Source organism: Natrix helvetica (genome assembly GCF_964273705.1).
Source record: "Natrix helvetica genome assembly, chromosome: 4".
Classification (NCBI taxonomy): Eukaryota; Metazoa; Chordata; class Lepidosauria; order Squamata; family Natricidae; genus Natrix; species Natrix helvetica.
This window is the reverse complement of record NC_138550.1, coordinates 2,423,314-2,436,417: the sequence shown is the minus strand read 5'-3', so window position 1 is coordinate 2,436,417 and position 13,104 is coordinate 2,423,314. Positions and strand designations below refer to the sequence as shown.

Genomic DNA, 13,104 nt, shown 5'->3' with positions numbered 1-13,104 from the left:
ACAAAGTTGGGGGCTATTAAGAGTGAGTCTGCTTCCTGCCTGAAACATGTTTCTCCATTCCTTATCCAGGGAAATATAATATTCTGCCTTTTCAATATTTCCTAGGATATTTCATTCTTCTAGGAGAGGGGTGGGTTTTAATTTCCTACAGTTGGACATCCCTGATTAAGAGAATAATCCCTATTGGCTTGGTTTCCACAGCCTCCTTAGATTATTTATTTATTCATTAAAATTTTTCACTGCCCATCTACCTCTCTTGCGAGTCTCGGCAACTTCCAATAAAATGAAATGATAGAAGATTAAGATAATAAATGCATTAAAATTAACAAGGAAATTGCTAAAATGGGGCTGGGTATATCCAATACACTGGTGTGTGGTATCTGCTAATCCAGTATAGATAGTGTGAGAAACGCCTTTAAGCTGATTTTCCGATTAGCAATGCGTGCAATTTTGCTTAACCCACAGTTCCTGTTTCCTTGGAATTTAGCAGCATAAGCCTAAGCAACTGAAACAAGCAGTTTATTATTTCTAGATTATGTGCGAACTCTTATGGTTAAAATTGTCAGCTCGCCTGACTTTGGAACTGCAAACATTGCCTACCTCATAATTCTAAGCCCTAAACATTTCTTAGTGGTCCCTAAAATATACGATACATGCAAAAACAACGTTTAGCTCAGTGGTTCTCAACCTGTGGGTTGGGACCCCTTTTGGGGTCGAACGACCCTTTCACAGGAGTCGCCCAAGACCATTGAAAAACACAGAATTTCAAAAAAATACGGAAAACATAAAATAATCTTATGGTTGGGGGTCACCTCAACTGTATTAAAGGGTCACGGCATTAGGAAGGTTGAGACCCACTGGTTCAGCTATTATTGCTTTTCTTTCAATAGTCCTTGATTTACAACCACACCCAAAATTTCCATTGCAGAGCGAGACAGTTATTGGATGAGTTTTGCCCCGTTTTATGACATTTCTTGCCAAAGTGAAGTGAATCCCTGCAGCTGCGAAGTTAGTCACACTGTTGTTAAGTGACTCTGGCTTCCCTGTTGACTTTGTTCATAAGAAGGTCGCAAAAGGGGATCACCTGACCCCAGGACACTGCGACCGTCGTAAATACGACCAAGTTGCCAAGCATCTGAATTTTGATCACGTGAGCCTGGGGATGCTGCAACGGTCGAATGTGTGAAAAATGGTCATAAGCCACTTTTTTTCAGGGCCGTTGTGAGTTTGAATGGTCACTAAATAAATGGTTGCAAATTGAGGACTCTGTAACTCCCTCCAGAATGAAACGACCCCATCCAGTCCCCAAGCCAATCAACAGAGCTAAAATGCAGATCTGAGTCTAAAAAAACCTAATAATTCTTTGTCGTTATGTCTTATGATTTATGTGGATTGCTTTTATTTAGTATCTTATGATTCTCACTGTGTTATATCTTATGATAGAGCCGAGGTGGCGCAGTGGTTAGAGTTCAGTACTGCAGGCTATTTCAGCTAGCTGCAGTTCAGCAGTTCAAATCTCACCTGCTCAAGGTTCACTCAGCCTTCCATCCTTCAGAAGTGGGTAAAATGAGAACCAGATTGTTGGGGGAAACATGCTGACTCAGTATTTTTACAGCCCTGAGAGCGCTGTAAAAGCACTATGAAGCGGTATATAAGTCTAAGTGCTATTGCTTTTTATGATGATTTTATTTTATGATTATGATCACGATTTATCACTTGCTTGTATGTTACATAGGGAGCTTCTGCACCAAAGACAAATTCCTTGTGTGTCCAATCAACACTTGGCCAATAAAGAATTCTAATTCAAATTGTCATTGTCATTCAAATTCAATTCCTCTTTCTAAATCAAATTCAAATTCTATTCCTATTTCTAATTCTTATTATCTCTACTAATCCTAAACTAATTCTAATTCTAAAAGAAGCCTGCAAGTCATCTCTTCCCGTTTTTTCCTCTCTATGCTCCTTTTCTTAGCCAATCAAAACAGCCACTACGGAGAGGACGCTCCTGATTGGCGGCGGCGGGGATAAACTCGCCGCAGAACTTGGAACCCCCGGGACAGGTTCGAAGGGGGAACTATTTTAGTGACGGACCCGGGACCTGCGGGTGAACGCATTAGGGTGACCTAATTCGGATTCGTTATTTCAAAGCCTCCCCACCCCCTACTCCCCGCGTCGCCGTGGTTACCGCCTGGAAGGTCGGAGGCGCCGCTGAAGATCATGAGCGCGGCCTTGGGGAAAGTAAGTATCTTGGGGGGGGGGGGGTTTCCTTTCCCCATCTTTCTCTGCCTCCTTCAACTGGCTGTACTCGGAATGGGCGGGATTCTAGGTTCCATCATGCCCAGCCAGCCCATCTGGGGGTCCTCAAGGTGGGAAAGCGCAGGTGGGATGGAAAGGGGGGCGGGGAGCCTCGGGAGTGCATGGGGAATGGGTGAATTATTGGTAGATGGGTGTTACTCTTAGTTTATCCAAACTTTATGTGAGAAACGAAAAACTCCCAAATGGAAGGTTTGAGAATACGTTGAGGCCCATAGAAGTTTGAGAAGACATCCAAGTCACAATGAGCCAAACATGAGACTTAAACGGAGGCTTGAATAACAGCCAGCGTTTAATCTTTGACCAAAGTTTAAACACCTAATGGTCAGTTGTTCCCAACATACCCCAAGGATATGCAGGGAAGAGCTAGACCCTCAGAGAAGGTGTAGCTCCTTTTTATACAGTTAAGAAATATCATCACTAGCTTTATCAGTCTTGTCTCCTTGCTGTTCCCGGGATTGGCCATTTGGCCCCCTGTTGTGAAGGGCACAGGTGAAAGGTGAGATATGTTCTTAGACAGAAGGGGAACATGTCAAAGGTATCAGTTTTACAGCTCTCTACAGCTCCATTCCGGGATAAGTTCTATGCCCATAGATTGAAGATTGACAAGAGTTCAAATGGCAAGGATTTGACATTTGCCAGATACGTTACAAATACAAAAAAGTCAGGTAAAAAAAGTCAGGTTCTACATTTCGGCAAAAAAAACGAAATGCACAGGTACAGTATAGGTGGTACCTTGCTCAACAGTAGTAACTGGGAGAGGGATCTTCAAAGTCCGAGTGGACAATCATTGAAATAGGAGCCAGCCGTGTGCAGCAGCTGCCAAAAAAGCCAACATGGTTCTAGGCTGCATCAACAGAGGGAGAGAATCAAGATCACGTGAAATGTTAATACCACTTTACCATGCCTTGGTAAGGCCACACTTGGAATACGGCATCCAGTTTTGGTCGCCACGATGTAGAAAAGATGTGGAGACTCTGGAAAGAGTGCAGAGAAAAGCAACAAAGAGGATTAGGGGACTAGGAGGCTAAAACATATGAAGAACGGTTGCAGGAACTGGGTATGTCTAGTTTAATGAAAAGAAGGACTAGGGGTGACATGATAGCAGTCTTCCAATATCTCAGGGGTTGCCCCAAAGAAGAGGGAGTCAAGCTATTCCCCAAAGCACCTGAGGGCAGAACAAGAGGCAATGGGTGGAAACTAATCAAGGAGAGAAACAACTTAGAACTGAGGAGAAATTTCCTGACAGTTAGAAAGATAGAAATAGAATGTTGGATAGATCTGAATACATGGCTTAAATACATACATTTTGGAGTAATAGTCCACCCCCAATCCCATTAGGACAGTTTCCTGGAGCTGCCACTGGCTGATTCTAGTAATGTCACGCTGACCTGGCAATGAATTTATCAATCAACTTTATAGCCTTGTTCTACCCCTAAATGAACCCTTTACTTTACCCTTTATTTTAATGTGTTACAAAGGTGCTGCTTGTGTTATGGAAAGTGTAAAAATGAAGTCGCCCAGGTTCTTTTCTTTTACAAGAAAAACTCCATTTCTCTCACTTTTTAATGGGGATCCCCCCCCCCCCAATTAGGGATGTAACTGCATTTCTCTGCTTTTGCCCTTTCTATTTTATTTATTTGGGATTTAATGTTACCCATTTCTTTGATTTTTATCCTGCTTTTCTCATTGTTCATAAATAACATCCCTCCCCCTCTCTCAAGAATAGCTACAAGTAGTTCTTGACTTACAACAGTTCAACTGCAACTGGTTCATCTTTTTGATGGGTCGCAGTGTTTCGGGGTCACACGATCCCCTTTTGCAACCTTCTGGCAAGCTCAGTCAATGGGGAAACTAGATTCCCTTAACAACCGCCATGATTCACTTAACAAATATGGCAAGAAAAGTTGTCAAATGGGGCAAAAGTGAGAGAAACAAAACAGAAAGAAATGCGGGACATTGGGACATATTATGGTTTCTTGCCAACAGTGTTTTGGGCTTATACAATCAATTTGAGAAAATCACGAAGGAGTAGCCTTGTAGTTTGAAAACAGCCTGGTACATTTTTTTTCATTGCAGTAACTGATGATTTAACTTTCTTCCTGCAGGTGTTGTCCCTAGGAAAGGAATCTGTTTTAAAGCAAGGATGTGGTCTTTTCAGGTGAGATATCCAATGCTCTGCAGATTACAGATAATCCTTAACAACCATTTGTATAACTATTGTTTGAGGCTACAGTGGCATTGAAAGAAGTGACCTCTGATTGGTTCTCACACTTATGATCCATCCCCATGGTCACTTCATTAAGATTTGGGAGCTTTACAATCAGCATCTATTTATGATAGTCACAATGTCTCAGAGTTATGTCAACATCATTTGCAAGCTTCCCAGAAGGCTTCTAACAAGGAAACTCAATGTGGAAATTGGATTTGCTTAGCAAACACTGATCCACTTAGCATCTATAATGATTTGCTTAACAACAATGGCGAAAGTCAAAAAATTGAGCACCATCTATTAAACAACTGCTTTGCTTAACAACAGACATTCTGGCCCCAATTAATTGACATCTATATCTTGTTTTGTGTCTTGATGGAAGGTATCACTAAAAGGACAGGAAGAATTCAGATGCTCAACCTTATTGTAAGCATAGTAAATGGGGAGCTGTGTGACAGGACACATTTTGATACGACAAATAAATTAATGCAGGATTGTTCTCTTTGGCTTTATGACTTGTACTTCTTTATATAAATTTGCAAAATTGCCAGTTGGGCTAGCTAGGAGCTTTGCATTCTAATTACTTTTTAACTGGAGAACCTCAAGAGAGCTGTGAAAATTTTTATCCCATGGGAAGTACCTGCTATCCAAGCATAATAAGGATTTATTTGACTCTTTGCTTTTTAGCCTTGCATTCAAATCATCCAGACGGAGTCCAATCTGTTCTATAGGTAAGAAGGTTTTGTTTGTTTTTTAAACGATTTATCGTACCTTGAGAAAATAACCATCTTTGGGGCTATGCTGTGGTATGATGAATTTGCTACCCAGAATTGATTGCTACGAGATGGGCGGCAAATAAATTCAATAAATAAATAACTAAATGAGAGGGTGTTATATTCATCCCATTTTGGCAAATAAAATGTTGGCCACAAAACAGGCTTTTCCCCAGTTCTACAGAGGAATTATTGAGTCTGTCACCTGCACCTCTATAAATGTCTGGTTTGGTTCTGCAACCCAACAAGACAGACACAGATTTCAGAGGATAGTCAGAATGGCAGAAAAAACAATTACTGCCAACCTGCCTTCCATTGAGGACTTGTACACTGCATGAGTCAAAAAGAAGGCTGTGAAAATATCTACAGACCCCTCGCATCCTGGACATAAATTGTTCCAATTTCTACCCTGAAAACGACGCTACAGAGCACTGCACATCAAGACAACTAGACACAAGGACAGTTTTTCTCCCGAATGCCATCACTCTGCTAAACAAATAATTCCCTCCCCACTGTCAAATCATTCACTAAGGCTGCATTACTATTCCTATTAGTCTTCTCATCGTTCCTATCGCCCATCTCCTCCCACTTATGACTGCAGGACTGTAGCTTTGTTGCTTGTATCCTTAAGATTTATAGTGATATGGATTGTTTCCTGATTGCTTATTTGTACCCTATGAAAATCATAAAGTGTTGTACCTTAGGATTCTTGATGAATGTATCTTGTCTTTTTATGCACACTGGGAGCATCTGCACCAAAGGCAAATTCCTTATGTGTCCAATCACACCTGCCCAAGAAATTATTCTATTCTATTCTATAAATGTTGCAGATGTACCAGACCTACCTGGTCTGTTCTCTTAGGCAAAAGGTTTAAAATTTACACTAAATTATTATGTAAAGGAAAATTGTTATAAGATGATGTATTGTAGGTGTCCAACACCAGATAGCTTGTCAATCTATAAGGATATCTTAAATGAATGTTGAAAATGTAAAAGTAAATAAAGGGCTTTTTATCGCATGTGGTGGACATGTGACAAAGCAAAGAGATATTGGAGTAGGATTCACATCTTAATGCACAAGATTCTTAAAGTAAATATAAAGATCAGAGACTTGTGTTTTGGGTTTAATGGGAAAAGATTTGGGAGAGAAAATGATGTCATATATGTCGACGGCAGCAACATTATTTTATACACAGAAATGGGAGGCGATTGATTCCCACAATGGAGGAATGGCTGCAAAAGTTGATAGAACTTGCGGAGATGGCTAAATTTGCTGCTCTGGTTAAAGAAAAGAACACAATTACTTTTGTTCCTACATGGAAACCACTTCTGGGTTTTGTTCTCGAGGTGGGAAAAAAATGAAACATTGATTTTGGGTCTTGCTGATTAGATACGTCTGTTGTTATAGAAATGGCTAATGTATATTTTATAAAAGTAAAAAGTTGAGGTTTTATGCTATTACCTTATTCCATTGCACCAAAACAAATCGGAAGTCAGTGCTTTCTTCTTTCCTTTTCCCTTCTGTTCTACGCTTTACACTTTTTCCCCTTCCCTAAGCTAGGAAGAAACATGCACGCACAGATGTACTTTTTTTAAAAAAAATAGTCCCCTTCAAAATAGAAGCAATGCAGCTGTATTGTATGCATAGTACCGCTTATTTGGATTTTTATAGAATAGAATAGAACATAATTCTTTATTGGCCAAGTGTGATTGGACACACAAGGAATTTGTCTCCAGTGCATAAGCTCTCAGTGTACATAAAAGATACATTCATCAAGAATCGCAAGATACAACGCTTAGTGATGGTCATAGGATACTAAATAAGCAAACAAAATCATACTAGGAAACTAAATAAAACAATATAATCACAAAGATATAGGAAACAAGGTTATAGTCATAAGTAGAAGGAGATAGGTATTAGGAAGGATGAGAAGAATAGTAATACAGTCTTCGTAAATTATTTGACAGTGTTGTGGGGATTAGTTGTTCAGCAGAGTGATGGCATTTGGGAAAAAACAGTCCTTGTGTCTAGTTGTCTTGGTGTGCAGTGCTCTATTGCGTTTTGAGGGTAGGAGTTGAAACAATTTATGTCCAGAATGCGAGGGGGTCTGTAAATATTTTCACAGCCCTCTTTTGATTTCTAATTTCCAATTGACTTCACGCAGGCTGGGCAAGGACAGGCAAAGGGCTATAAAATACTCTGATCTGGACCTTCAAAGTTTTCTGTATTATTTTTTGTTTTTGTTTCCTCTTTTAAAGGCAGCCTACAGCAGAAATTTCAAAGACACTACAGATCCATGCCTACCCATGGTATCGGCCGATATAGACATCTTCTCCCGCCGGAGGTGAGCATTAGAAATCTCTCACTTTGCTGTTTCTGTCAAAGACAGATTTCTAGAGAGACATGACTATCGGCTGAGGACTCTGGATTAGAAGGGGGGGCGCTATTACAGGCAATCCTCGACTTACGACCACAATTGAGCCCCCAAATGTTGTTAACCAAGGGGCTTGTTGAGTGAATTTTGCCCCATTTGCCCCTTTCTTGCTACCATTGCTAAGGGAATCCTGCCTAAATGGAGTTGAACTAGAAGACCTCCAAGGTCCCTTCCAACTCTGTTATTCTATTCCCGTGAACAAGAAGAACAAGAAGCAATGGGTGGAAACTAATCAAGGAGAGAAGCAACTTAGAACTGAGGAGAAACTTCCTGACAGTTAGAACAATTAACCAGTGGAACAGAAGTTGCCTCCAGAAGTTGTGAATGCCCCAACACTGGAAGTCTTTAAGAAGATGTTGGATAGCTATTTGTCTGAAGTGGTATAGGGTTTCCTGCCTAGGCAGGGGGTTGGACTAGAAGACCTCCAAGGTCCCTTCCAACTCTGCTATTGTATTGTATTGATGGCGAACCTATGGCACTTGTGTCACAGGAGCCATGCGCAGCCATATCTGCCGGCACGCAAGCTGTCATAATGAACCTTTGTGAGTTGAGGGCTACCTGTATAAATTGAATAAACCGCCAATGAAGCCCGCTGTCGTTTTTACCCAGGCCCCTCATAAAAGGAAGAATCACGTGGAGATGAAAGAAATCGACCCTGGCACAGAGCACCAGTATGGGACTTTAAACATCGTGATGACGGGCTACGACGTCTGCCTGGTCGAACACTACGCTCAGTATGTCCATCGGCTCTGCAACAAGCTGTCCGTCAACGTGGTCGAAAGGTAAGGCTCACTTAGCAACCGTACGTAGCCAGAGGTCTGAGGATGCGCCTCTAGAAGTTGTGGGTGCTCCAACACTGGAAGCTTTTAAGACGATGTTGGACAACCGTTTGTCTGAAGTGGTGTAGGGTTTCCTGCCTGAGTAGGGGGTTGGACTAGAAGACCTCCAAGGTCCCTTCCAACTCTGTTATTCTATTCTAACACCTTGCTCAAGCAGGAAATCGAATAGAACGGAACAGAACAGAGTAGAAAACAGTAGAGTGGAGTGGAGTGGAATGGAATATAACAGAATATAGAAAAGAGAATAGAATAGAGAATAAAATGGAATGGAATAGAAGAATAGAATAGAATAGAGAAGAATAGAATAGGAGAAGAATAGAATGGAATAGAAGAATAGAATAGGAATGAAATGAATAGAATAGAATAGAGAAGACTGTGAAGTTATTCTATTCTTCCCTATTCTATTAATAGAGAATAGAACAATAGAATAATAACTTCATTGTCCCTTTGAATTACACTAATCGGCATACATTAAAATGACATTTCATTGCATGCAAACTCATACTAATGCTAATGTAATAATATACCAAACCAGACAAATGCTTCTCCAATCAAGTGTTTGTGTGTGGGATAATAATAATTCCCCCCCTCTCTCTTTCCCCAGCTATGCCATGCCCACCAAGACGGTAGAGCTGGTGTTGGCGGGAGAACACGGCAGCAAAGTGCGTGTGGACAGCCACCTTACAAGCCACCAGCGTGTCGTTCAGGTAGGTTACCTGTCTGGTTTTATTTTCCAAAATACAGGCAGTTCTCGACTTACGGCCACAATGGAGCCCTAAATTCCTGTCGCTAAGCAAGGCAGCTGCTAAGTGAGTCTTGTCCCGCTTTCAAACCTTTCTTGCCAGAGCTCTCAAGAGAATCCCTGTTGTTGAGTGAGTCACACGGTTGTTAAGCGCATCTGGCTTTCCCCATCGACTTTGCTTGTTGGATGGTCGCGAAAGGGGAATCCTGTGATTCGGGACACTGCGACCGTCATAAATGTGAGCCAGCTGCTAAGTGTCTTGAATTTTTGATCACGTGACTGTGGATATGCTGCAACGGTAAAAAAAGTGGTGGAAACTCACTTTTTTCAGCGCTGTCGTAACTTCAGCCAGTCACTAAATGAACAGCCGTATGTCGATTACCTGTAATGACGGCAGGATGGCTGTCAGACTCTTCATTGTCAAACTATACAATACAATACAGTAGCAGAGTTGGAAGGGACCTTGGAGGTCTTCTAGTCCAACCCCCTGCCTAGGTAGGAAACCCTATACCGTTTCAAACTCCTGAATGAGGGCAGAGTGAGAGAGTGTTGAGTCTTTCTTGAAAGGCTGAGCTTGTGCCCCAAAACCACGAGACCCCCCCCCCCCACCTCAGTTTGCCCTGCAATCCAGGGCATCTGTACAGGTGGTCCTCGCTTTAGTGACTGGTCGATCAACCGATTGTTCGAAGTTCTAGTATGGTCTTTATTGTCATTGTACAAAATAAATACAACGAAATTGGTTATGGCTGACCCTGACGAAAAGCTACTTGTGACCCAATTTCAAAGTTCTAGTGACCTTCATTTTGATTGGTTTCTCATATAAAATACAGAAGAAAACGGCCGAAAAATAAGGAGGGAAGAGAAAAATGTAGGGAAACAGGGGGAAAAGAAAGAAAAATAGCTGCTAAGTAAGTTGTACCCAATAGGATATTTTTGCTACTGTTGTTAAGCGAATCCCTGTCATTGTTAAGTGAATCACACGGTCGTTAAGGGAGTCTGTTTCCCCCCATTGACTTTGCTTATGGCAGGGGTGTCCAAACTTGGCAACTTTAAGACTTGTGGACTTCAACTCCTAGAATTCCCCAGCCAGCTATGCTGGCTGGGGAATTCTGGGAGTTGAAGTCCACAAGTCTTAAAGTTGCCAAGTTTGGACACCCCTGGCTTATGGGAAGCGGAGACGAGGAAAGATCACAAATGGTAACTGTCCTCCATCGCCAAGCACCCAAATTTTTATCACACGACCATGGTGTAGCGGCCATAAGTGTGAGGACTCGTCCCAAGCCCCCTTTTTTTTCCCAGGCCTGTTTTTAACTTTCAACGGTCACTTAACAAATGGTGGCAAATCGAGGACTATTTGGATCGTTTGATTATTTTTATGGCAACCTGAGCATCTTGCTTTTTGTACGGCTTCTCTTTTGAAATGGAAAGTGGGGGAAATCTTCAGGCGGCGTAAAAAAATAGATAAACCAAGAGATTCACGGTAATACGTCGAACGTTGGTAATTTGTTTTCTCTTTTCCTCTGGAAAAACAACTCTTCTCCGTTCCTCCAGATTAATCAACTGATGGCCACATTTAGTCCCATTTTCTTGGAAATTATTCAGAATAATCTCCCCGAAGGAGTCCATCTATTAGTGAAAGAGGTATGTGGGGCCTTAATGAAACACTTAAGAGAATTAAAATAATGAAAACCATCAATACATTTAACCTAAAAAAGGAGGAAGGCGACTGTGGGGTCCTGGGTGCTCTCTGAACTGGGTTGTTTTCTTTGCAGACGTTTCATGACCCACCTAGGGAACAACATCAGTGTTAGAAGGGAGTGGGGTGTGAGAAGGAGAAAGACTGTGGGGTCCTTAGTGCTCTGAGCTTGGTTGTTTTCTTGCAGACATTTCAAGACCCAACTAGGTAACATTATCAATGCTAGAAAGGAGGGAGGAGGACGACGATGACGTTGCATGACCCAACTAGGGAACATCATCAGTGCTAAAAGGAAGGGGGGGTTGCAGAAAGGAGGAGGGGGAAGACTGAGGGGCCCTTAGTGTTCTCTGAACTTGATTGTTTTCTTGCAAACGTTTCATAACCCAACTAGGGAACATCATCAGTGTTAGAAGGGAGTGGGGTTTGCAGAAAGGAGGAGGAGGAAGACTGAAGGGCCCTTAGTGTTCTCTGAACTTGATTGTTTTCTTGCAAACGTTTCATAACCCAACTAGGGAACATCATCAGTGCTAGAAGGGAGAGGGGTGTGAGAAGGAGGAGGAGGACTGTGGGGTCCCTGGTGCTCTCTGAGCTTGCTTGTTTTCTTGCAGACGTTTCATTATCTGACTAGGTTACGTCATCAGTGCTTGAAACCTGGAAGGATATAAAACTGGCTGTGCGTAAACAAACCTCTCAGGGATCAATCAATTGACCCATCAATTTCCCAAGGAAGAATTCACAATCTGATAAACCCTGACATAAACAAAGTTAAAATCTTGAATTATAAGATTGTTTCTTTTTTTTTTAGTCAAGGGTAATGCACAAATGCAGCCTCAGTATCTGATAAATATTATATTGCTTTGGTCAGTGCTCCCCAACCCCCCAGGCCACTACTGACCCGTGGCCTATTGGGAATTGGGCCGCAAAAGGGGCTACCTAGAGTGCAAGTGTGCAGCTTAACTTGCACAAGTGGTGGCTGGTGGGAACTCATGCGCGTGTGCGCCAGCCTGCTGCTCGTGTCGATTGAGCTGTGCATGTGTGCACTGGCCTGCTGGCCCAATTCCCTTCTTCCCCTCCACCAGCTGGGCTGCCAAGCCACAGCTGGCTCAGGTGATCTAAACCTTCACGGGTACAAAGGTTTTGCCACTTTCTTCAGCAACCATCATTCTGCATTAACCAAGATCCAAATGCTGGGTTTGTTTCTTTCCTTCCAGCACACGGAGGAAGATTTCAGAATTCGACTGAAGGTCCGCACAGAACTGGATGAGCTTCGGGCCAGACTGCAGTGAGACGGGGCCGGTGTCCGATTTAAGCTTTCCAGCACTTCGAGCTGCTCTTCCAGGGTTCCCCAGCCAGCACGGGTGGACTTCCAACTCCCAAAATCCTCCAGCAATGTAACATGCATGGACTTCAACTCCCAGAATTCCCCATAACGACAAAAACGTTAAGGGCCAGGAGAATAAGAGCGCAAGCAAGCTTGGTTCTATCACACAGCTTTCCCATCCTACGCCTTAATCTGGCCTCTTGCACCTCTCGAAAGATCCTTTTCCAAGTCATTTTTTAAATAAATAAATAAATAAAAGTGGAAAAAACCCAACGTGTAGCATCTCTCATGTTCCCCACGTGCTGCTGCCCAAGCTGTCCGTTTCAGCGTCTGTGCCCTGAAAGTGATTCTCTTTGCCCAATCCTCGGTACAGTACAGACACACTGAATGAGTCATCTTCCCTAGCGGCAAATTAGCGGAGAGAATTTCTCTTCCACCCACAAGAGGATGCTTGCCAGGCTCCTTTTCACGACCGTGTCTGCTAAAAGCAAATACTGTTTGAAACAGAGCCGGGCACCGTCAACCCAGGTCAGATCTCCCTGGCGTTTCTTTTGTGAGCTGCTGTAAACCCTGCAAACGACGAAACAGTAGCGCACAAAAGAAAAAGATCTGACCTCTTGCCACGCTGCCGGTGTTGGGATGACTTAATTTAATTTAATTAGCACTTCTAGACCGCCCCCTCTCCCAAAAGGGACTCGGGGCGGTGTACAGTCCATATCAAAAACATCATACATAATAACAATTAAAAATTATTAAATGGATAAATACATAAA

The 13,104-nt window shown here is 42.4% G+C and overlaps 1 protein-coding gene across 1 annotated transcript; it reads left to right on the top strand.

The window, feature by feature from the left end:
- Positions 1 to 2,004: 2,004 nt before the first annotated feature.
- On the top strand, positions 2,005 to 12,631 carry MRPL48 (mitochondrial ribosomal protein L48). Its single transcript, XM_081951606.1, has 8 exons — positions 2,005 to 2,238; positions 4,422 to 4,474; positions 5,213 to 5,256; positions 7,558 to 7,643; positions 8,343 to 8,515; positions 9,177 to 9,279; positions 10,866 to 10,955; positions 12,222 to 12,631. Exons 1-8 carry the CDS (start codon positions 2,218 to 2,220, stop codon positions 12,294 to 12,296), a joined length of 645 nt encoding a protein of 214 aa, XP_081807732.1. The 5' UTR covers positions 2,005 to 2,217; the 3' UTR covers positions 12,297 to 12,631.
- Positions 12,632 to 13,104: the final 473 nt, after the last annotated feature.